The sequence below is a fragment of the Etheostoma spectabile genome, unplaced genomic scaffold (assembly GCF_008692095.1).
Source record: "Etheostoma spectabile isolate EspeVRDwgs_2016 unplaced genomic scaffold, UIUC_Espe_1.0 scaffold00008643, whole genome shotgun sequence".
NCBI lineage: Eukaryota > Metazoa > Chordata > Actinopteri > Perciformes > Percidae > Etheostoma > Etheostoma spectabile.
Window position 1 is genome coordinate 1 of NW_022603614.1, and position 25,000 is coordinate 25,000.

Sequence of the window (25,000 nt, forward strand, 5' to 3'; positions counted from 1 at the left end):
TGCTGTAGGCATCATATCCATATTTAAGAAGAAGAGGAACTGTTCCATCGTCTGTTATTATCATTATCTGCACATGTAAATATAGAGGAACAAATAACAAGAGTTCTATGGACAGAGACCAGAAGACACAGAGAGGACGACTCAGAGCAGAGACCAGAAGACACAGAGAGGACGATCAGAGCAGAGACCAGAGAAAAGACCGAGAGGACGACCCCGAGCAGAGAGACAGAAGACACAGAGAGGACGACCCAGAGCAGCGTCCTGTCTGAAGACACAGAGAGGATACGACCAAGAGCAGCGTCCGGTCTGAAGACATAGAGAGGAACGACCCAGAGCAGAGACCAGAAGACACAGAGAGGACGACCCAGAGCGAGATGGACAGACTTCTTCTGCTCATCATGGCTGCATCAGGTGAGTTTCATGTTTCATAAATGTTAATAATTTATTATTACGACACGTTGTAATGGAAAATTACATGTAACCAATGATTTTCATATTAATTATTCATAATAATATCTTCAATGCCTCTCAGAGTATTGGTTCCTGTATCTGTCCTCAGTGTGATCTCTTTTTAGGAGACAACTGGATATGTTATGACTTGCATTTTCTCACCAAGGATAGATAACGTGGAGCCTGACAAAACAGTTGCCTAGAACGGTGTTTATCATAGCAGGTCCCAGGTCGAGACCAGAGCCTATCCAAGAGACAAGATGTCCTTTTTTAGCTAAGATAGAATGACTCCCGGTCAAGACACTTGGACACACAGGGACAGATTCAGAAATAGTAAGAGCTCCAAATGTCTGCCTGAGGTCCACTGATTGTTATGTTTGAGATTAAACTGGTTTCCAAAAAGGGCTGGTTTTCCTCTGGGTGGCACTGCATATAAAGAAGTGTATTACTGATTGTATTTACCAGAATTGTGGTGTCACTTGTTACTCTGTTTCATTGTGAACTGCCATTCTCGTCATTTTTGTTTGATGTTTCTCGAGAGAAAATAAGTAAACTCTTTCACCGAATATTTAAACTTTTAACCCAGTCTTCCGCCTGTCTATTTTGTTTCAACAAGGTCTCTTCTTCAAAACAAATTCCTCCCTCGCTGAACAGAAACTTCCATAACAAACTTGGTGTCAGAAGTGGGATCTGGTCCGGGGCATCGGCCGTTACTCCCGGTCCGCTATGTACGCCCGCAGGGCCATGTACAAGAGGAAGACCAAGACTACTGAGACCAAGGTGGAGAAAAAGCTCAAGGTGAAACCCCAGGCAACTGTTGTCAAGACAGTTGGTGGAGACAAGAATGGAGGCACTCGTGTCGTCAAGCTGCGCAAGATGCCTCGCTACTACCCCACAGAGGATGTTCCCCGTAAGCTGAAGAGCCATGGAAAGAAACCCTTCAGCCAGCACAAGCGGAAGCTGCGTAGCTCCATCACCCCAGGAACTGTCCTCATTCTGCTCACTGGTCGCCACCGTGGAAAGCGTGTTGTGTTCCTGAAGCAGCTCTCAAGTGGTCTCCTGCTTGTCACTGGTCCTCTTGCCTTGAACAGAGTACCCCTTCGCAGGGCTCACCAGAAGTTTTCCATTGCCACCAACACCAAAATCGACATCTCTGGCATGAAGATCCCCAAAACTCTCAACGATGCCTACTTCAAGAAGAAGAAGCTGAGGAGACCCCGTCACCAGGAGGGAGAGATCTTTGATACAGAAAAAGAGAAGTACCAGCTGACAGAGCAGAGGAAGGAGGACCAGAAGGCTGTAGATGCGCAGCTCCTGCCCCTCATCAAGAAAGTACCGCAGCTCAAAGGATACTTGCGCTCTTCCTTCAGCTTGTCTAATGGTGTCTTCCCACACAAGCTGGTTTTCTAAATGTGTTATAATAAAGAGTACCACGTCAAAAAAAAAAAAAAAAAAAAAAAAAAAAGAGAAAGTTTTGTTTGGTGATGGTTGATCAAAATGGGTGGAGGTGTTTCCCGCTTCAGAACAAACTGCTTCAGTGTTAGCAAAAGCTCTAAAATGACAGAAATTATTATATTATATAAATAAATTATATATAAGTCGGTTGTCAAGTGATACCGGCACGTTAAGAACAAAACTATGTACATGTGAATAAGGGTAAGAACGCGCAGTAACTCAGTCCTTTTGAAATTCTCTTCGGCAGACCACCCAGTGTGGGGGTAGAAGCTTCTAGAGCACCCATTCCCTCATCAGCTCTGTGCGAGCATGATATGTTAGAGTAGTGTGTACAATGTGTTCTGCTCTCTCTGCCATAAGAATCCAGGTGTCTGCTGCCCTGCCCCACCCGTGGAGGACCACTCCACACGCTGCAGCCAGGAGATTTCGTAGTCGTAACAAAACTACAGGAGGAAAAAATGGCGATCAACGCTGGCAAGGTCCCTTCCAGGTTTCGGGCACCCACGGCAGTGAAGGTGCTGAGAGGGGCTCCGTGGATCCCGCACCACACTGCAAGAGGGTTCCAGGACAGGGACAAGCCAGTCCTGCCAGACACCCGGAAGTCCGTGGACTGACAGATGCGTTCTGGTCACCAACGCTGCAACACACTCACCAAACGAGGCCAGTGGTAAAGGACTGAATCCGACGGTGTGTCACGTGCTGGTGGACGAACCTCTGACACCAGAAGAAATCCATGGCACCAGAAGCAAGACCGCCTGATCTACAGCCTGGTACTGCATGACCAGCCACCCACACACACAGCACACCTGAAGGGCACAGCGCTCGCTGTGACGATGGAAGAAAACAGGAAGAGACAGACATGGTGTATGACAACAGATGTATTCTTGTTCTCTGTTTTCTGTCTGTGTTTGTGGGGGGGCAGCATTTTTGTTGTTAGACAGATATGATAGAGATAAATCTGACATAATTTATTCTAACACCACTTCTTCTCCCATTAATGTTACTACAGATGTATTGATGCACATACACACGCACACTCAGTTTTCAGTCATCAATAAAGGGTTAAATGAGCAGAGCGCTCTTCACCTTCTCTAGATAGTATTGGAAACAGGGGTAACTTATATAAACAAATATATATATTAATATATATTATATATATAATATAGGTTTATATTAAATATATATATAAATATAAACAAAGCAATAACCTTAAGACAACAGACTTCATGGTAGTAGCTAATGCATCAACTCCTTTCTGTTGCAAACCATGCGATTACTTTCAGTCCGAAAATGACAAAATCAACTCAAAAGATGATTAACATTGTGTAAAATAAATGAGTTCGTTCTTTCTGACAAAGACAATGCATTCATATTCCAACGTATGACTGGGTTCAATCAGCAATTTACACACGATGTAGGGATCGATGATTAATGTTGATTAATGATTAATGTTTCCCACTCACAGAAGAAACGGGCTTCACCATAAAACCACTCGTGCTAAACCTAATTAACTATTTGTGCACTGACTGCATTTTACTTTAAGAGCTTAATGTAAATGATAGTTACAGTAGCAAATTTGTTTCAGGAATTCTTCCGTGGTAGGGTTTAGTTAATAACGCACATGATATGATAAGATACATGAAAGTTGGAAAATCTGACCGCCGTCATGTTTGCGGGGTTCAGCGATTTTTCTAAAGCCTTGTGAGCATATGCGTAACTGTTACTTCAGCACCAGATGGTCTAGATTTACTGTTAGCAGCTCAGGCTCTGTCATGTATTAGGTGATCAATGCTGCACATTAATCCCAGACATTGCAGGTAACCTCACTGAAACCGTCCATCAGCTAAACCACCTCGCCACTAGTCTTAGGGCTCAAGATGTCCCTCACACTATTCTGGGGGGATTGGGGCGCTTGGATAATTGGGGAGGGGTGGAAGGCTTGGATGGGGAATATTGTGATTCCAGTAATCTCTGTGATCTGTTTCTGTTTTGAAGTATTTGTTGTATTATCCCATTAATATGAATGATTATTTTCTTTGTTTTCTCTTAAAAAGGTTCAGTATCAAGCCTTACAACTCAAAGATGATGGTCCTGACTTGTTTCATTTGCCCTCTTACCATGAGGACGGTTGCAACTCGGACTCAGCTTCCAAATTTGAGTAGTTCCTGATTCATAAATTCCATTTTACTTCTCATCTTTCTTTTAGACTAAGATGTAGTGGTAGCTTAAACTAAGAGGTTTAAATTCATCACAAAAACTTTTTTTTGTCCTTTCAGTAATTTTCAATTGTGTTGTGATTAGTATGTAATCAAAAGGGGGGAATGTAATGGAAAATTACATGTAACCACAATGATTTATATTAATTATTCATAATAATATCTTCAATGCCTCTCAGAGTATTTGGTTCCTGTATCTGCCTCAGTGTGATCTCTTTTAGGAGACAACTGGATATGTTATGACTTTGCATTTTCTCACCAAGGATAGATGACGTGGAGCCTGACAGAAACAGTTGCCTAGAACGGTGTTTATCATAGCAGGTCCCAGGTCGAGACCAGAGCCTATCCAAGAGACAAGATGTCCTTTTTTAGCTAAGATAGAATGACCGGTCAAGACACTTGGACACACAGGGACAGATTCAGAAATACGTAAGAGCTCCAACTGTCTGCCTGAGGTCCACTGATTGTTATGTTTGAGATTAAACTGGTTTCCAAACAAGGGCTGGTTTTCCTCTGGGGGCACTGCATATAAAGAAGTGTATTACTGATTGTATTTACCAGAATTGTGGTGTCACTCTGTTACTCTGTTTCATTGTGAACTGCCATTCTCGTCATTTTTTGTTTGATTGTTCTCTCGAGAAAATAATTAAACTCTTTCACCGAATATTTAAACTTTTAACCCAGTCTTCAGCCTGTCTTATTTTTGTTTCAACAAGGTCTCTTCTTCAAAACAAATTCCTCCCTCGCTGAACAGAAACTTCCATAACAACGTTTACATATCCGTGGGACAACAGGACTCTTATCACAGTTTATTCATTTATTAGCAAATCAAATCCATAAAATAAGAGACGTCCAGCTCAGTGATCATGAGTTATGTTCTGAGCTCCTTCTGGTGAAATAGTTCCTGTTGAAACACGACAGAGGACTCGGCCCCGTCCCCCTTAAAGAGACGAGGACAGGTAGACGGACGCCGTCCAGGTGTCTCCATAACATCTACTATAGAAATATACTATATACTATAGAAATATACTATAAACATAGTATAGAGTATAGTATAGTATATGTATATGTACATTTATATGTACAAATACATATATATATATATATATTTATATATATTTCCTATTGGCCAGTTGGGCGGGGCCACGTTCCTATTGGCCAGTTCTATCCGTCTTCATCCTCTAACCCTGACCCTCCAGACGGGGTCCCGGGTCTCCTCTGGGGGTCAGTCCCTCTCTGCCTGGCTTGCTCAGAGGGTTCAGAACCAGTTCCAGCTCCATCAGAGGGTTCAGAACCGGTTCCAGCTCCATCAGAGGGTTCAGAACCGGTTCCAGCTCCATCAGAGGGTTCAGAACCGGTTCCAGCTCCATCAGAGGGTTCAGAACCGGTTCCAGCTCCATCAGAGGGTTCAGAACCAGTTCCAGCTCCATCAGAGGGTTCAGAACCGGTTCCAGCTCCATCAGAGGGTTCAGAACCAGTTCCAGCTCCATCAGAGGGTTCAGAACCAGTTCCAGCTCCATCAGAGGTTTCAGAACCGGTTCCAGCTCCATCAGAGGGTTCAGAACCGGTTCCAGCTCCATCAGAGGGTTCAGAACCGGTTCCAGCTCCTCGTTAAAGTCGACTCTGAGGTGATGACAGTCGAGTCGCTGTCGACCAATCAGTGACGGCGTCATGGACCCTGTACCTGAGCAAACAGCAACACACATCAGTTCTACCGTGAAACCTGTCGGTGCAACTAGAACACAACAGGGTCTGATCCAGGGAACGGTCTTGAACCAGGTGGTGGTGTTAAACGTGTTTGCCCCAGGGCTGAGTGCTGTTGGGGGGGGGGCAGTAGCTCTGTCCATAGGGGGTTGGGTCGGGGACCGGAGGGTTGCTGGTTCAAAGTACGGAGTGGATTGGTAGCTGGAGAGATGCCTCTTTACCTGCTGGGCACTGCCAGGTGCTCCTGAGCAAGGTCCTGTACACCCCCCCCCCAACCACTCTGCTGTAAATATAAAATATTAAGTCTGCTGTGTGTGTGTGTGTGTGTGTGTGTGTGTGTGTGTGTGTGTGTGTGTGTGTGTGTGTGTGTGTGTGGAGTGTGTGTGTGTGTCTACAGGGCTGAGTGCTGTCTCATCAGCTGCTGGACGTCAGTACTATTTTGTGTATGACAGGAAGAACTTTACTGAAGCCCAGAGATACTGCAGAGAGAAACACACAGACCTGGTCTCTGTAGACCACATGGAGGTTATGAAGATCCTGAACAACACCGCAGATCTAGACCAGATGGTCTACTCCAAGAACAGCTACGTGAGTTCCCCTTTCTCCTTCATGTCTAAGTCTTTCTGACAGGAGGGATGAAACCCTCCAGAGGAACTAAGAACTACACGGAGAGCAGGAAAAACTACAATATTCATCTTAGAAATGTAGTAGAAGTCTAAAGTGTGACATATGGTCTTCAACAAAAAGCTACAGCAGAGTCTAATTCTTTATGTCTCCACCAGAGAGCCTGGATAGGACTGTCCGGTAACAGCTGGAGGTGGTCCCTGTCAGACCCAGGTTTCTACAGACCCGGGGAGACGGACTTCAGACGATGGTACTCAGATGAACCAAACGGTGGACACAGCCTAAAAGTCTGCACAGGGATGAATCCTGATGGATACTGGTTCGACACGCTTTGTGACTACACACGTTATCTAGTCTGCTCAGAGGTCAGAGGTGAGAGTTTTAACTGGTGAAGTTTCCCTTCTCTTTGTTTTCATTACTCATTATTTCTCTTTTACTTATATTGTTAATCAATAATAAATAAATAAATAATGTTAGAATAAATATTTAAATGTGCCAGAAACATTTACAATCAGATGAATGTAAGAAGAGTAGAGAGCAACAATAATATAAAATATTAAGAACAATATGCAAATAAAATATAGAATTAATATTCTAAATAACACAACTCACACAACTCTAATTATTCCATTGTTGTTGAGTCAGGGTCTTCATGGTCCCCCACCCCCCCACAACAACGCCTATCAACTCGACCCTGACCCAGAACCACCATCAGCTTCATGGAGGCTCGTTAGAGGACCCACAGGATCAGAGTCTATACACAACCTGTTTGACTGCCCCCCCCCCCTTCCCCTTTATTAATTATTATTCATATTTATATGTTGAGAAACGTTAAGTCCAAACTCTCTAGTTTTATAGATGTAAGGACATTTGTTATTGAAGTGGAGAGACTGTTGAGTTAGTTTATTGATGTGGTTCTTTATATCTCAGTGGATTTATTGTAGATATTATAAAGACCTGAATCCCAGATGTGATGGATGGAGGTTGGATGTTCTGCTGCCTCTACTCTTCTCTCTGCTCCACTTTCAGGGTCAGATGTCACTTTTGTCCCCGTCCGTTCCTCTCTGACATGGACTGGAGCCCAGAACTACTGCAGAACCCACCACACAGACCTGGCCAGTGTGAGGGACATGGCAGAGAACCAGAAGATACAGGGGGTGCTAAGTGGAGGATCTAGTTTCTGGATCGGCCTCGTCAGGGACTCCTGGAAGTGGTCTGATGGTAGTTCCTCCTCATTCAGCTTCTGGAAGACCGGAAAACCTGATATCAAGAACCCGAACCAGACCTGCGTGGCTGCAGACTTCAGCCAATCAGGAGCCTGGGAGGGCTGGCCATGTGACATGGAGAGAGCGTTCATTTGCTACGGTCCAGGTGAGTGGTATGGTCAAGGAGAGTGGTACGGTCCAGGTGAGTGGTACGGTCCAGGTGAGTGGTATACGGTCCAGGTGAGTGGGACGGTCCAGGTGATTGGTATACGGTCAAGGTGAGTGGTATGGTCCGGGTGAGTGGTATGATCCAGGTGAATGGTACGGTCCAGGTGAGTGGTACGGTCCAGGTGAGTGGTATACGGTCCAGGTGAGTGGTACGGTCCAGGTGAGTGGTACGGTCCAGGTGAGTGGTATACGGTCCAGGTGAGTGGTACGGTCCAGGTGGGTGGTAGGGTCCAGGTGAGTGGTATACGGTCCAGGTGAGTGGTACGGTCCAGGTGAGTGGTACGGTCCAGGTGAGTGGTACGGTCCAGGTGGGTGGTAGGGTCCAGGTGAGTGGTATACGGTCCAGGTGAGTGGTACGGTCCAGGTGAGTGGTACGGTCCAGGTGAGTGGTACGGTCCAGGTGGGTGGTAGGGTCCAGGTGAGTGGTATACGGTCCAGGTGAGTGGTACGGTCCAGGTGAGTGGTACGGTCCAGGTGAGTGGTACGGTCCAGGTGAGTGGTATATGGTCCAGGTGAGTGGTACGGTCCAGGTGAGCCTTGAAGCTTTTTAAATGTGGAACGTATCAGACTCAAGTATATTAGAAATGAGTAATTTATACTGGATCCATCTATCTCCTTTTTTGAATTCTTAATAGTTTAAGAGTCTAAATATATTCTGTAGGTAACCAGAAATAAATATGATGGAGGTGTTACATCACGTCCCCCCCCCCCCCCCCAGCACCCCCGATGATGGATGCAGGGTCCTGTGATCCTGCAGGGGCCTCGGTCCTAGACCACGGTCTAGACCGCTCAGATAGAGCAGGTCTAGACCACTCTATAATTTACAGATAGAGCAGGTCTAGACCACTCTATAATTTACAGATAGAGCAGGTCTAGACCGCTCTATAATTTACAGATAGAGCAGGTCTAGACCACTCTATAATTTACAGATAGAGCAGGTCTAGACCGCTCTATAATTTACAGATAGAGCAGGTCTAGACCGCTCTATAATTTACTAATAGAGCAGGTCTAGACCGCTCTATAATTTACAGATAGAGCAGGTCTAGACCACTCTATAATCTACAGATAGAACAGGTCTAGACCACTCTATAATCTACAGATAGAGCAGGTCTAGACCACTCTATAATCTACAGATAGAGCAGGTCTAGACCTCTCTATAATCTACAGATAGAAAAGGGCTAGACCACTCTATAATCGACAGATAGAGCAGGTCTAGACCACTCTATAATCCACAGATAGAGCAGGTCTAGACCACTCTATAATTTACAGATAGAGCAGGTCTAGACCGTTCTATAATTTACAGATAGAGCAGGTCTAGACCGCTCTATAATCTACAGATAGAGCAGGTCTAGACCGCTCTATAATCTACAGATAGAGCAGGTCTAGACCGCTCTATAATTTACAGATAGAGCAGGTCTAGACCTCTCTATAATTTACATATAGAGCAGGTCTAGACCTCTCTATAATTTACAGATAGAGCAGGTCTAGACCTCTCTATAATTTACAGATAGAGCAGGTCTGGACCTCTCTATAATTTACAGATAGAGCAGGTCTAGACCTCTCTATAATTTACAGATAGAGCAGGTCTAGACCACTCTATAATCTACAGATAGAGCAGGTCTAGACCGCTCTATAATCTACAGATAGAGCAGGTCTAGACCTCTCTATAATCTACAGATAGAGCAGGTCTAGACCACTCTATAACTTACAGATAGAGCAGGTCTAGACCACCAGGGCCCCGGTCCAGTGGGTCTGCTTGCTTGTATGCAGGTTCATTACTCCTTGTTAAATAACTCATTGGGCTGTTATTGAATGTTCCAACTTTTAAAACCATGATCTGCGTTGATGTTCTCCAGAAACCTTCATCGTTGATATGGAGCTGTATATTTTAGATGTAAAGTCATGTTTGAACTCATAAAGTTTCTTTGATCTTTCCAAACAGTTCCTGTTACAAAGAAAGTGATGAAAGTGAAGTTTAAGAAGAAGGGGGACGTGGATCTGAATAACCCTGCTGTGATGGCGGCCATGTTGGAGCAGGTACATCATGTCTTCTACTGTTTTACCTTCATGAAGAACCAATGTAATAAGATAAGTTTGGTGTCTCAGCTCCAACAGAAGCTGAGGGCCCAGGGGAAGGACCCCAACATCAAGCTGAGCTGGAGGAAGCAGGCCGATGGACAGGTCTTCCACAAGGAAGACCAGAAGACCACCAAGAGGAGGAGGAAGAGGGACGAGCTGTAATGTGGAGTTGCTGCGTCTCTTTCTTTCCTCTAAGATGTGACGGAGCAGAACAGAGCTGCAACTATCAGCTGATCCAGAGTCACTTCTGGATCTTCTTTTTCAACATGGACCCTATTAGGGTAAATAGGGTCCAGGTTGAAAACTACTGAAGTTACACTTTTGATCAATTACTCACAACTATTTCATAATCAATTCATCTTTTTACCGTTTCTTAAACATGAAGATAAGATTCTTTTCTTGTTCTATTTGATCATATCTTAATATATTATATGGAGATTATATGTTTTTCTTGTTATATTTGATCATATCTTAATATATTATATGGAGATTAGATGCTTTTCTTGTTATATTTGATCATATCTTAATATATTATATGGAGATTAGATGCTTTTCTTGTTATAGTTGATCATATCTTAATATATTATATGGAGATTAGATGCTTTTCTTGTTATATTTGATCATATCTTATATATTATATGGAGATTAGATGCTTTTCTTGTTATATTTGATCATATCTTAATATATTATATGGAGATTAGATGCTTTTCTTGTTCTATTTGATCATATCTTAATATTATATGGAGATTAGATGCTTTTCTTGTTATATTTGATCATATCTTAATATATTATATGGAGATTAGATGCTTTTCTTGTTATATTTGATCATATCTTAATATATTATATGGAGATTAGATGTTTTTCTTGTTATATTTGATCATATCTTAATATATTATATGGAGATTAGATGTTTTTCTTGTTATATTTGATCATTAACTTGTGTGAATGCTGATAATTAATTATCTGTCTCTTAGCAACAAGACCAGCTCTTCTTCTGAAACCGTTTGATTATCTACACAAATAATAAAATTCTTCTTATTCCAGAAATCTGATTTCATCTGGAATCATTTCACCTGTCTGTCTGTCTGTCTGCTGGGGGGGGGGGACAAGTTTTAACATCACATGATCTTGTTGTAAGAGCTCCTGGTGAAGTCTTCATACAGCAGCACCCCCGGCCTCCTGGTCCTGCACCACATTACGGCCCTTCCAGGGTTTAGCTTCTTTAAAGTTAGACTAGAGGCAGAAGGAGGCGTTCAGGATGGAACTGGTTCACAACAAAGGAAACAGATGCAAAGGCCCGTCGAGGACTTAGGGAAACAACAGCTTCAAGTCCCACAACGTGGCCTTAGGTTAGTGCTAAATACTAAGAAAACCAAATTTATGACGTTTCCAAGGGCTCGGTCCCAGTCCCCAGATAACATAACTAGTAACACATTAAGTGGAGACTTAAGTGAAAATGTTTCATCTTATAAGTATTCAGGTTTTTGGCTGGACAACAAACTTTCTTTCAAAGTTCATGTTGAAAAGCTTGTAAAGAAGCTGAAACTAAGGCGGGGGTTTTATTTTAGAAATAAGACTTGTTTTAACAACTCAGATAGAAAAACCCCTGTGCAGGCTGCTTTTTAAGTGTTCTGGACTCTGGTGATGTAGTCTACATGCATGCTGCCTCTAGTCCTCTCCACCCGTTAGACTCTGTGTCCCATAGTCCTCTCCACCTGTTAGACTCTGTGTCCCATAGTCCTCTCCACCCGTTAGACTCTGTGTCCCATAGTCCTCTCCACCCGTTAGACTCTGTGTCCCATAGTCCTCTCCACCCGTTAGACTCTGTGTCCCATAGTCCTCTCCACCCGTTAGACTCTGTGTCCCATAGTCCTCTCCACCCGTTAGACTCTGTGTCCCATAGTCCTCTCCACCTGTTAGACTCTGTGTCCCATTGTCCTCTCCCCCTGTTAGATTCTGTGTCCCATAGTCCTCTCCACCCGTTAGACTCTGTGTCCCATAGTCCTCTCCACCCGTTAGACTCTGTGTCCCATAGTCCTCTCCACCCGTTAGACTCTGTGTCCCATAGTCCTCTCCACCCGTTAGACTCTGTGTCCCATAGTCCTCTCCACCTGTTAGAGTCTGTGTCCCATAGTCTTCTCCACCCGTTAGACTCTGTGTCCCATAGTCCTCTCCACCCGTTAGACTCTGTGTCCCATAGTCCTCTCCACCTGTTAGACTCTGTGTCCCATAGTCCTCTCCACCCGTTAGACTCTGTGTCCCATAGTCCTCTCCACCTGTTAGACTCTGTGTCCCATAGTCCTCTCCACCTCTGTGTCTCATAGTCCTCTCCACCTCTGTGTCCCATAGTCTTCTCCACCTGTTAGAGTCTGTGTCCCATAGTCTTCTCCACCTGTTGGACTCTGTGTCCCATAGTCCTCTCCACCCGTTAGACTCTGTGTCCCATAGTCTTCTCCACCTGTTAGAGTCTGTGTCCCATAGTCTTCTCCACCTGTTAGAGTCTGTGTCCCATAGTCTTCTCCACCTGTTGGACTCTGTGTCCCATAGTCCTCTCCACCCGTTAGACTATGTGTCCCATAGTCCTCTCCACCCGTTAGACTCTGTGTCCCATAGTCCTCTCCACCCGTTAGACTCTGTGTCCCATAGTCCTCTCCACCCGTTAGACTCTGTGTCCCATAGTCCTCTCCACCCGTTAGACTCTGTGTCCCATAGTCCTCTCCACCCGTTAGACTCTGTGTCCCATAGTCCTCTCCACCCGTTAGACTCTGTGTCTGTGTATTTTAGGCCATGTTGAAATGTCATGTAACTCAAAAATGCAGCTGCCCCATGTGACCTGTCCTTTCCTCTATGTGGGACTTTGACTCTGCTGTATTTCTGTTTTTATTGTAACTGGTGTGCCGTCTCGGCCCGGTCTCCCTCGAAAAGAGTTTTTAAGGTTAAATAAAGGTCAAATAAAAAATAAAAAGCAGCTTTGTAAAGCAGGTCTCGTGGTTGTCGTTTATGATGTGTTCAATCGTACTAAGTCAAGGGAGAGTACAACAACGCATACAAGTGTGTGTGTGTGTGTGTGTGTGTAAGTGTGTGTGTGTGTGTCTGTGTGTGTGTGTGTGAGTGTGTGTGTGTGTGTGTGTGTGTGTGTGTGTGTGTGTGTGTGTGTAAGTGTGTGTGTGTGTGTGTCTGTGTGTGTGTGTGTCTCTGTGTGTGTATGTGTTTGTGTGTGTGTCTGTGTGTGTGTGTGTGTGTCTATTTGTATATTGCTGTAGGCATCATCCATATTTAGAAGAAGAGGAACTGTTTCCATTGTCTGTTCTGATCAATATCTACATAACATGGAAATATTAGAGGAACTAATAACAAGAGTTCTATGGACAGAGACCAGAAGACACAGAGAGGACGACCCAGAGCAGAGACCAGAAGACACAGAGAGGACGACCCAGAGCAGAGACCAGAAGACACAGAGAGGACGACCCAGAGCAGCGTCCTGTCTGAAGACACAGAGAGGACGAGCCAGAGCAGCGTCCTGTCTGAAGACACAGAGAGGACGACCCAGAGCAGCGTCCTGTCTGAAGACACAGAGAGGACGACCCATAGCGAGATGGACAGACTTCTTCTGCTCATCATGGCTGCATCAGGTGAGTGTTTCATGTTTCATAAATGTTAATAATCTTTATTATTACGACACGTTTACATATCCGTGTGACAGCAGGACTCTTATCACAGTTTATTCATTTATTAGCAAATCAAATCCATAAAATAAGAGACGTCCAGCTCAGTGATCATGAGTTCTGTTCTGAGCTCCTTCTGGTGAAATAGTTCCTGTTGAAACACGACAGAGGACTCGGCCCCGTCCCCCTTAAAGAGACGAGGACAGGTAGACGGACGGCGTCCAGGTGTCTCCATAACATCTACTATAGAAATATACTATATACTATAGAAATATACTATATACATAGAACATCCTCCCAGGGTCCCCGGAGGCCCCCTCCTCCCAGGGTCCCCTTCTCAAGGAGGCCCGCTGGCCTTCGTTGGTTGCCGGTCCGAGAGAGTCTAGGACCTCGGTGGCTCTGAGCGGCAGATCAGATGGGAACTGCCCCCCCCCACTAGGAGATAACAGGAGGTCTGACTGTCCGGCTGCAGCCCCCCCCGGTGGTTAAAGAGGAGTCTTAACTGCCCTCTCGGGGGGGAAGCTTCTGCCCTCGGAAAGCTGAGGGGTGAGAGAGAGAAACTAAATGACTAAAATCAAGGATCCAGTCTTTTGGTCCCCGAGCTCCCAACCAGCTCCGGTGGTTTTATTATTTAATGAATAATCAAAAACAATTAAAAATACAGAAATCATCGTTTCCCTTTCTGCCCTAAAAGCAAAGAGTCTCAAAACCAGACCAGATAAAACCTGATAAGAGGGTAGACCGCGCTGAGGAGAGAGTCCACATCAACTCATATTTATCTAAACCCCCCCCCCCCCGCCCCCCCTTCTGTAAAACAGGGTATTTCCACCACTACGGTATCACACAGGGGCCACAGCAGAAGACCAGTTCAGACCAGGTCCACTGTTGCAGTAAGTAACCCTTAGCACACTTAAAAGGTCAAAGGTCACACCTAACCATTAATAGTTTTTTAGTTTTAGCTGTTTCTAATATTTAGTTCATACTTTCATCAAAACAATATATATCATAGGTTGCATGGCCCACTTTAAGCAGTATTTATATATTTAAACTGTGAGTTATATTTCAAGCAGCTCGTACAGAACGCAGCGGCTCGTACAGAACGCAGCGGCTCGTACAGAACGCAGCGGCTCGTACAGAACGCAGCGGCTCGTCTTCTCAGTGGCAGGAAGAAGCGGGAGCACGTTACTCCGGTGCTCTCGTTGCTCCACTGGCTTCCGGTAAAGAATCAGATTGATTTTAAGGTTATTCTATGTATCAATGGGCTTGCCCCAGAGTACCTTAGGACCTTGTCAGGCTGCATAGGCCCTCCAGAGACCTCCGCTCAGCCAGTCTGGTGGTCCTAGAGGTTCCTAGATCCCACCTGAGATCCAGAGGTGATGGAGCCTCTCCAGTGGCTGCTCCAGCTCTGTGGAGCTCGTTGCCTGCAGCTGTGCTGCTAGAAGCTCGTCCTCTTTTAAATCCCTGCTGAAGACTTATTTATTTAAATAGCGTTGGGCTCAGGGGAGCCGCCTTGATGAATGTTGTATTGTATTTTCTTAGTATTTGTTATTTACTGTGTCTTCTATTGTATCTGTTTCATTTCATTTTATTTTTTGTGCTTTTCACTGTGAAGTACTTTGGTAGGCCTCGGCCTTGGAAATGTGCTATATAAATAAATATGACATTGACATGATATTCCAGAGTTACCATGGGAAACATCTCAGGTACAATAATAATATCAATAATATTAATACTATTAATACTATTAATAATATTTTGTTTATTTGTTTATTTCAAAGGATCCCCATTAGTTGACGCCAAGACTACAGCTAGTCTTCATGGGGTCCAAAAGACAATAAATACAACAAAAATTACTCACAAATATATCATATATAAATTCACAAACAAAACTGACAATGCAAAAAATACTAACAAACTAAATATAATAAAGAATAATATAGCACATGATACAACCTCACTCAACCAATCCAGACAATATTATGATATCGAAAACAAATGTAGTCTAAGTCTTTTTTTAAAACCAGTTTTTCCCAAATCCCAACTGGAAGATTGTTCCAATATACAACTGATCTATAAAACCCAGTCCTCTTCATACAGTCAGATCTAGGTAGTGGTAAAGAAATCTGTCGACTATTCACCCCTCTTGTATAATGTGAATGCATATCTGAACAATAAGTTATATTATCATAAAAAAATTTAGGAATCCCAGTATTAATAATTCCATGAAAATATACAAACATATTAACAGATAGTCTATTCTTGACCTCCAACCAAGCAAGACGTTCATGCATCTCTGCAACCCTGGTTCTCCAAGAACCACCCAGAACCAGTCCAAGAACAACCCAGAACCAGTCCAAGAACAACCCAGAACCAGTCCAAGAACAACCCAGAACCAGTCCAAGAACAACCCAGAACCAGTCCAAGAACAACCCAGAACCAGTCCAAGAACAACCCAGAACCAGTCCAAGAACCACCCAGAACCAGTCCAAGAACAACCCAGAACCAGTCCAAGAACCACCCAGAACCAGTCCAAGAACCACCCAGAACCAGTCCAAGAACAACCCAGAACCAGTCCAAGAACCACCCAGAACCAGTCCAAGAACCACCCAGAACCAGTCCAAGAACAACCCAGAACCAGTCCAAGAACAACCCAGAACCAGTCCAAGAACCACCCAGAACCAGTCCAAGAACAACCCAGAACCAGTCCAAGAACAACCCAGAACCAGTCCAAGAACAACCCAGAACCAGTCCAAGAACAACCCAGAACCAGTCCAAGAACCACCTAGAACCAGTCCAAGAACAACCCAGAACCAGTCCAAGAACAACCCAGAACCAGTCCAAGAACCACCCAGAACCAGTCCAAGAACAACCCAGAACCCGTCTTGCAGCCTTATTTTGTGCAACTTGTAGTTTTTTTAAATGACTGCTTGATGCCGCAGACCATACAACAGAACAATAATCCAAATGACACAAAACCAATGAACAAACAACACGCCTAAACAGCTGTAATTTTAAAAACTGTGCACATTTACGAACAACTGCCACCGCTCTACCCATTTTAGTAACAACATTGTTAATATGATCCGACCATGACAATGTGGAATCAAGCCAAAGTCCCAAAAGCTTCACCTTTTTTACTTGCCGGACATTTTGACCATTTACGTGTATATCAATTTTGGGATTATCAGATAATCTATACTTAGAACCAAATATTATACTCACAGTTTTTGAAATATTTAGGACGAGTTTATTTGTTTTGATCCAATTCTACAATTAGCTAATCTCACTAGACAGAACCTGATTAATCTCTAGACATGTAGGGGCTGCATAATAAAGAGTAGAATCATCAGCAAACATAGTCAGTTTAGCCTTACTGAGTATATACGGCATATCATTTGTAAAAATTGAAAATAACAAAGGTCCAAGACAACTTCCTTGAGGAACACCACAGTCCAGGGACTTGCTACTAGCTAACCTTCTTTGTATGTGTGTGTCTGTTTATGTGGTTATATTTGTGTTTTATGATGTTTTTGGATAAGAAACCAAATAATACCCACACACACACACACAGACACACACACACACACACCTCCAAACCTGCTCCTCGTCAGGTTGAACCCTATTGGCTGAAGTGGAGATGAGTGAGCTCCATTCAGTTCAGTCCCATGTCATTCTGACCAATCAGATCATCAGAAAGCTGATATGCAAACGCTGTTCCCTGGAAGAGCAGGGACATCAGACTGTGTGTGTATGTGTGTGTGTGTTTGTGTGTGTGTGTGTGTGTGTCTGTGTGTGTGTGTCTGTGTGTGTGTGTGTGTGTGTGTGTGTGTGTGTGTGTGTGTGTCGGTGTGTGTGTGTGTGTGTGTGTGTGTGTGTGGGTGTGTGTGTGTGGGTGTGAGTGTGTGGTCTAGGTATTGCTACATTTGTGGGCACCAAAAACTGTGAAAACAGTATACTTATGGGGACCTGACAGCTTTGTGGGGACCAAAATGCTGGTCCCCAAACCGTTAAAGGGCTTTTTGAGGACTAAGACTTGGTTTTAGGATTAGGGATAGAGTTAGGTTATGGTTATGGTTAGGGTGAGGGTGAGGGTTAGAGTTAGGTTATGGTTATGGTTAAGGTGAGGGTGAGGGTTAGGCATTTAGGTTTGATGGTTAAGGTTAGGGTAAGGGGCTAGGGAATGCATTATGTCAATGACTGGTCCCCACAAAGATAGGCAGACACGACTGTATGTTTGTGTGTGTGTGTGTGTGTGTGTGTGAGTGTGTGTGTCTGTGTGTGTGTGTGTGTGTGTGTTTATGTGTGTGTGTGTGTGTTTGTGTGTGTGTCTGTGTGTGTGTGTGTTTATGTGTGTGGGTGTGTGTGTGTGTGTCTGTGTGTGTGTGTGTGTGTGTGTGTTTGCGTGTGTGTGTGTCTGTGTGTGTGTGTGTTTGTCGGTGTGTGTGTGTGTGTGTGTCTGTGTCTGTGTCTGTGTGTGTGTGTTTGTGTGTGTGTGTGTCTGTGTGTGTGTGTGTGTCTGTGTCTGTGTGTGTGTCTTTGTGTGTGTGTCTTTGTGTGTGTGTGTGTGTATGTGTCTGTGTGTGTGTGTCTGTGTCTGTGTCTGTGTGTGTGTGTTTGTGTGTGTGTCTGTGTGTGTGTGTCTGTGTGTGTGTCTGTGTGTGTATGTGTGTGTCTGTGTGTGTCTGTGTGTGTGTATGTGTGTGTGTGTGTGTATGTGTGTGTGTCTGTGTGTGTGTGTGTGTGTGTGTGTGTGTGTGTGTCTATTTGTATATTGCTGTAAGCATCAGTCATATTTAGAGAAAGAGGAACTGTTTCCATTGTCTGTTCTGATCAATATTTACATAACATGGAAATATTAGAGGAACTAATAACAAGAGTTCTATGGACAGAGACCAGAAGACACAGAGGGGACGACCCAGAGCAGAGACCAGAAGACACAGAGAGGACGACCCAGAGCAGAGACCAGAAGACACAGAGAGGACGACCCAGAGCAGAGACCAGAAGACACAGAGAGGACGACCCAGAGCAGTGTCCTGTCTGAAGACACAGAGAGGACGACCAAGAGCAGCGTCCTGTCTGAAGACACAGAGAGGACGACCCAGAGCAGCGTCCTGTCTGAAGACACAGAGAGGACGACCCAGAGCAGCGTCCTGTCTGAAGACACAGAGAGGACGACCCAGAGCAGAGACCAGAAGACACAGAGAGGACGACCCAGAGCGAGATGGACAGACTTCTTCTGCTCATCATGGCTGCATCAGGTGAGTGTTTCATGTTTCATAAATGTTAATAATCTTTATTATTACGACACGTTTACATATCCGTGTGACAACAGGACTCTTATCACAGTTTATTCATTTATTAGCAAATCAAATCCATAAAATAAGAGACGTCCAGCTCAGTGATCATGAGTTATGTTCTGAGCTCCTTCTGGTGAAATAGTTCCTGTTGAAACACGACAGAGGACTCGGCCCCGTCCCCCTTAAAGAGACGAGGAAAGGTAGACGGACGCCGTCCAGGTGTCTCCATAACATCTACTATAGAAATATACTATATACTATAGAAATATACTATCTACTATAGAAATATACTATATACTATAGAAATATACTATATACATAGAACATCCTCCCAGGGTCCCCGGAGGCCCCCCCTTCTCAAGGAGGCCCGCTGGCCTTCGTTGGTCGCCGGTCCGAGAGAGTCTAGGACCTCGGTGGCTCTGACCGGCAGATCAGATGGGAACTGCCCCCCCCCACTAGGAGATAACAGGAGGTCTGACTGTCGGGCTGCAGCCCCCCCCGGTGGTTAAAGAGGAGTCTTAACTGCCCTCTCGGGGGGGAAGCTTCTGCCCTCGGAAAGCTGAGGGGTGAGAGAGAGAAACTAAATGACTAAAATCAAGGATCCAGTCTTTTGGTCCCCGAGCTCCCAACAAGCTCCGGTGTTTTATTATTTAATGAATAATCAAAAACAGAAATCATCGTTTCCCTTTCTGCCCTAAAAGCCAAGACTCTCAAAACCAGACCAGATAAAACCAGATAAGAGGGTAGACCGCGTTGAGGAGAGAGTCCACATCAACTCATATTTATCTAAACCCCCCCCCCTTCTGTTAAACAGGGTATTTCCACCACTACGGTATCACACAGGGGCCACAGCAGCAGACCGGTTCAGACCAGGTCCCCTGTTGCAGTATTTATATATTTAAACTGTGAGTTATATTTCAAGCAGTACATATATTTTTAGCTTTGTGTTTGTTAGGTTTTCAACCGAACCTCCGTTCATCTCTATAAAAATATATAAAGAGGTAGAAGTACATATGAAGTACATATGCAGTTAAATATGAAGTAAATATGAAGTACATATGCAGTTAAATATGAAGTTAAATATGAAGTTAAATATGAAGTTAAATATGAAGTATATATGCAGTTAAATATGAAGTAAATATGAAGTACATATGAAGTTAAATATGAAGTAAATATGAAGTACATATGCAGTTAAATATGAAGTAAATATGAAGTACATATGCAGTTAAATATGAAGTAAATATGAAGTACATATGAAGTTAAATATGAAGTTAAATATGAAGTATATATGCAGTTAAATATGAAGTTAAATATGAAGTTAAATATGAAGTAAATATGAAGTATATATGCAGTTAAATATGAAGTTAAATATGAAGTTAAATATGAAGTATACTTCATATTTAACTTCATATTTAACTGCATATATGAAGAGGAAAGTTAGATCATCAAACACACAAAGAAGACGCTCACTGCTCCTTCCTCCTGAAACTAAAGTCCAGTAGAGGCTTCTGGGAAAAACTACCCCGAAATGTCTGGCCGAGGGCCGGGGGGGGGCAGGAACCGTAAAGATCCTCCAGGGGGGGCAGGAAGTGTAAAGATCCTCTGGGGGGGGGGGCAGGAACCGTAAAGATCCTCTGGGGGGGGGGAACCGTAAAGATCCTCTGGGGGGGAGGAACCGTAAAGATCCTCTGGGGGGGGGCAGGAAGTGTAAAGATCCTCCAGGGGGGGGGGGGGCAGGCAATGATTAACAATATAAAATAACTAACATGATATTCCAGAGTTACCATGAGAAACATCTCAGTTACAATAATAATATCAATAATATTAATACTATTAATACTATTAATAATATCTATAATATCAATATATCAATATTAAAAATTATAATAATATCAATAATAATAATAATGTCAATAATATAAATAATATCAATATTATCAATAATATCAATAATTCCAATAATATTATCACTTGAGCGGGGGCCACGTTCCTATTGGCCAGTTCTATCCGTCTTCATCCTCTAACCCTGACCCTCCAGACGGGGTCCCGGGTCTCCTCTGGGGGTCAGTCCCTCTCTGCCTGGCCTGCTCAGAGGGTTCAGAACCGGTTCCAGCTCCATCAGAGGGTTCAGAACCGGTTCCAGCTCCATCAGAGGGTTCAGAACCGGTTCCAGCTCCATCAGAGGGTTCAGAACCGGTTCCAGCTCCATCAGAGGGTTCAGAACCGGTTCCAGCTCCATCAGAGGGTTCAGAACCAGTTCTAGCTCCATCAGAGGGTTCAGAACCGGTTCCAGCTCCATCAGAGGGTTCAGAACCAGTTCCAGCTCCATCAGAGGGTTCAGAACCAGTTCCAGCTCCATCAGAGGGTTCAGAACCGGTTCCAGCTCCATCAGAGGGTTCAGAACCGGTTCCAGCTCCATCAGAGGGTTCAGAACCAGTTCTAGCTCCATCAGAGGGTTCAGAACCAGTTCCAGCTCCATCAGAGGGTTCAGAACCAGTTCCAGCTCCATCAGAGGGTTCAGAACCGGTTCCAGCTCCATCAGAGGGTTCAGAACCGGTTCCAGCTCCATCAGAGGGTTCAGAACCGGTTCCAGCTCCTCGTTAAAGTCGACTCTGAGGTGATGACAGTCGAGTCGCTGTCGACCAATCAGTGACGGCGTCATGGACCCTGTACCTGAGCAAACAGCAACACACATCAGTTCTACCGTGAAACCTGTCGGTGCAACTAGAACACAACAGGGTCTGATCCAGGGAACGGTCTTGAACCAGGTGGTGGTGATAGATAGATAGATAGATAGATATATAGATGGATGGATAGATAGATAGATAGATAGATAGATAGATAGATAGATAGATAGATAGATAGATAGATAGATAGATAGATAGATAGATAGATAGATAGATGGATGGATGGATGGATGGATGGATGGATGGATGGATGGATAGATAGATAGATAGATAGATAGATAGATAGATAGATGGGTAGATAGATAGATAGGTAGATAGATAGATAGATAGATAGATAGATAGATATTTATTGATCCCAAAAATATGGGAAATTACAGTGTTACAGCAGCACACCAAATATACATACATACAATATACATGAAATAATAATAATAATAATAATAATAATAATAATAATAATAATAATAATAATAACAAAATATAAGAATAAAATATAAGAACAAGTAATTAAATATATAAAAGATGGGAAAAAAACAAAAAACAAAAACAAAATGTGCAACTGTTTAAGTATGAGTATGTTAAAATGTAAATGACGTTGTGGAGTCTCAGAGTCTCATCTAGCACCCAGGGGTGACGTGGTGAAGAGTTTTATTGTCTGAGGTAGGAATGATTTCCTGTAGCGCTCCGTGCAGCATTTAAACTGTCGGAGCCTCTTGGAGAAGCTGCTCCTCTGTTGGACCAGTGGGGGGTGGAGAGGGTGGAGCTGCTCCTCTGTTGGACCAGTGGGGGGTGGAGAGGGTGGAGCTGCTCCTCTGTTGGACCAGTGGGGGGTGAGAGGGTGGAGCTGCTCCTCTGGTGGACCAGTGGGGGGTGGAGAGGGTGGGGGGTTCTCCATGATAGATAACAGTTTGTTCAGTGACCTCCTCTCCACCACAGCTCCATCGTGTCCTGTTTGCAGCCGATCACGGAGCCAGCCTTCCTGATCACTTTGTTCAGTCTGTTTTTATCGTTAAACGTGTTTGCCCCAGGGCTGAGTGCTGTTGAGGGGGGGGGGCAGCCCATAGGGGGTTGGGTTGGGAACCGGCGGGTTGCTTGTTCAAGTCCCCTTAGGACCAAAGTAGCTGGAGAGATACCTCTGGCACTGCCAGGTGCTCCTGAGCAAGGTCCTGTACCCCCCCCCCCCCCCCAACCACTCAGGGCGCTGGTCCAGCACTAGCAGCCCCCCCCACCTCTGCTGTAAATATGAAATATTAAGTTGGCTGTGCGTGTGTGTGCGCGTGTGTGTTGTGTGTGTGTGTGTGTCTGTGTTTGTGTGTGTGTGTGTGTGTGTGTGTGTGTGTGTGTGTGTGTGTGTGTGTGTGTGTGTGTGTCTACAGGGCTGAGTGCTGTCTCATCAGCTGCTGGACGTCAGTACTATTTTGTGTATGACAGGAAGAACTTTACTGAAGCCCAGAGATACTGCAGAGAGAAACACACAGACCTGGTCTCTGTAGACCACATGGAGGTCATGAAGATCCTGAACAACACCGCAGATCTAGACCACATGGTCTACTCCAAGAACAGCTACGTGAGTTCCCCTTTCTCCTTCATGTCTAAGTCTTCCTGACAGGAGGGATGAAACCCTCCAGAGGAACTAAGAACTACACGGAGAGCAGGAAAAACTACAATATTCATCTTAGAAATGTAGTAGAAGTCTAAAGAGTGACATATGGTCTTCAACAAAAAGCTACAGCAAAGTCTAATTCTTTATGTCTCCACCAGAGAGCCTGGATAGGACTGTCCCGGGACAGCTGGAGGTGGTCCCTGTCAGACCCAGGTTTCTACAGACCCGGGGAGACGGACTTCAGACGATGGTACCCAGGAAAACCAAACAGTGGATACTGCACAGGGTTGGCTCCTGATGGATACTGGGACGACTACGATTGTGACAACACAGATGCATATTCACTCTGCTCAGATGTCAGAGGTGAGAGTTTTAACAGGTGAAGTTTCCCTTCTCTTTGTTTTCATTACTCATTATTTCTCTTTTACTGATATTGTTAATAAATAATAAATAAATAAATAATAATAGAATAAATATTTAAATGTGCCAGAAACATTTACAATCAGATAAATGTAAGAAGAGTAGAGAGCAACAATAATATAAAATATTAAGAACAATATGCAAATAAAATATAGAATTAATATTCTAAATAACACACATCACACAACTCTAATTGTTCCATTGTTGTTGAGTCCGGGTCTTCATGGTCCCCCACCCCCCAACAACGCCTATCAACTCGACCCTGACCCAGAACCACCATCAGCTTCATGGAGGCCCGTTAGAGGACCCACAGGATCAGAGCCCATACACAACCTGTTTGACTGCCCCCCCCCCTCCCCTTTATTATTTATTATTAAAAATTATATGTTGAGAAACATTAAGTCTAAACTCTCTAGTTTTATAGATTTGAGGACATTTCTTGTTAAAGTGGAGAGACTGTTAAATTTGTTTATTGATGTGGTTCTTTATATCTCAGTGGATTTATTGTAGATATTATAAAGACCTGAATCCCAGATGTGATGGATGGAGGTTGGATGTTCTGCTGCCTCTACTCTTCTCTCTGCTCCACTTTCAGGGTCAAATGTCACTTTTGTCCTCGTCACTTCCTCCTATGTGTCATGGACTAGAGCCCAGAACTACTGCAGAACCCACCACACAGACCTGGCCAGTGTGAGAAACATGGCAGAGAACCAGAAGATACAGGGGATGCTAAGACAGACAGTCTGGATCGGCCTCTTCAGGGACCCCTGGAAGTGGTCTGATGGAAGTTCCTCCTCATTCAGCTTCTGGAAGACCGGGCAACCTGATAACAAGAACCCGAACCAGACCTGCGTGGCTGCAGACTTCAGCCAATCAGGAGCCTGGGAGGGCTGGCCATGTGACATGGAGAGAGCGTTCATTTGCTACGGTCCAGGTGAGTGGTACGGTCCAGGTGAGTGGTACGGTCCAGGTGAGTGGTACGGTCCAGGAGAGTGGTACGGTCCAGGTGAGTGGTACGGTCCAGGTGAGTGGTACGGTCCAGGTGAGTGGTACGGTCCAGGTGAGTGGTACGGTCCAGGAGAGTGGTACGGTCCAAGTGAGCCTTGATGCTCAATTCAGATTTTTTTATCCGACTGAACGCATCAGACTCAGGTATATTATAAAAAAGTAATTTATACTGCATCTATCTATCTATAGACCCTCTATAATCTACAGATAGAGCAGGTCTAGATCACTCTATAATCTACAGATAGAGCAGGTCTAGACCGCTCTATAATCTACAGATAGAGCAGGTCTAGACCTCTCTATTATTTACAGATAGAGCAGGTCTAGACCGCTCTATAATCTACAGTTAGAGCAGGTCTAGA

The 25,000-nt window shown here is 44.2% G+C and overlaps 4 protein-coding genes across 5 annotated transcripts in view; all 4 read left to right on the forward strand.

Annotated features, from left to right (window-relative positions):
* Nucleotides 1–330: 330 nt before the first annotated feature.
* LOC116678922 (hepatic lectin-like) lies at nt 331–6,915 on the forward strand. Its single transcript, XM_032508658.1, has 3 exons — nt 331–411; nt 6,223–6,413; nt 6,608–6,915. The coding sequence occupies exons 1-3, from the start codon at nt 375–377 to the stop codon at nt 6,839–6,841; spliced, it is 462 nt and encodes a 153-aa protein (XP_032364549.1). The 5' UTR covers nt 331–374; the 3' UTR covers nt 6,842–6,915.
* LOC116678921 (60S ribosomal protein L6-like) lies at nt 1,109–1,887 on the forward strand. The gene has a single exon (XM_032508657.1). It carries the CDS (start codon nt 1,177–1,179, stop codon nt 1,858–1,860), a length of 684 nt encoding a protein of 227 aa, XP_032364548.1. The 5' UTR covers nt 1,109–1,176; the 3' UTR covers nt 1,861–1,887.
* Nucleotides 6,916–7,101: 186 nt separating the features above from the next.
* LOC116678923 (secretory phospholipase A2 receptor-like) lies at nt 7,102–10,496 on the forward strand. Its single transcript, XM_032508659.1, has 5 exons — nt 7,102–7,216; nt 7,479–7,820; nt 9,630–9,632; nt 9,825–9,919; nt 9,989–10,496. The coding sequence occupies exons 1-5, from the start codon at nt 7,102–7,104 to the stop codon at nt 10,121–10,123; spliced, it is 690 nt and encodes a 229-aa protein (XP_032364550.1). The 3' UTR covers nt 10,124–10,496.
* An 8,026-nt stretch (nt 10,497–18,522) lies between these two features.
* The window catches only part of LOC116678924 (C-type mannose receptor 2), a 7,024-nt gene continuing 546 nt past the window's right edge, over nt 18,523–25,000 (forward strand). Inside the window, exons 1-4 of one of the 2 annotated variants that reach the window (XM_032508660.1) lie at nt 18,523–18,884; nt 22,987–23,177; nt 23,372–23,576; nt 24,229–24,827. In XM_032508660.1, coding sequence (XP_032364551.1) covers nt 18,848–18,884; nt 22,987–23,177; nt 23,372–23,576; nt 24,229–24,740 — 945 coding nt within the window. In that variant the 5' untranslated portion in view covers nt 18,523–18,847 and the 3' untranslated portion in view covers nt 24,741–24,827. Of the gene's footprint in view, nt 18,885–22,986; nt 23,178–23,371; nt 23,577–24,228; nt 24,828–25,000 lie in introns of those variants that run through there. The other variant, XM_032508661.1, reaches the window with a different exon arrangement.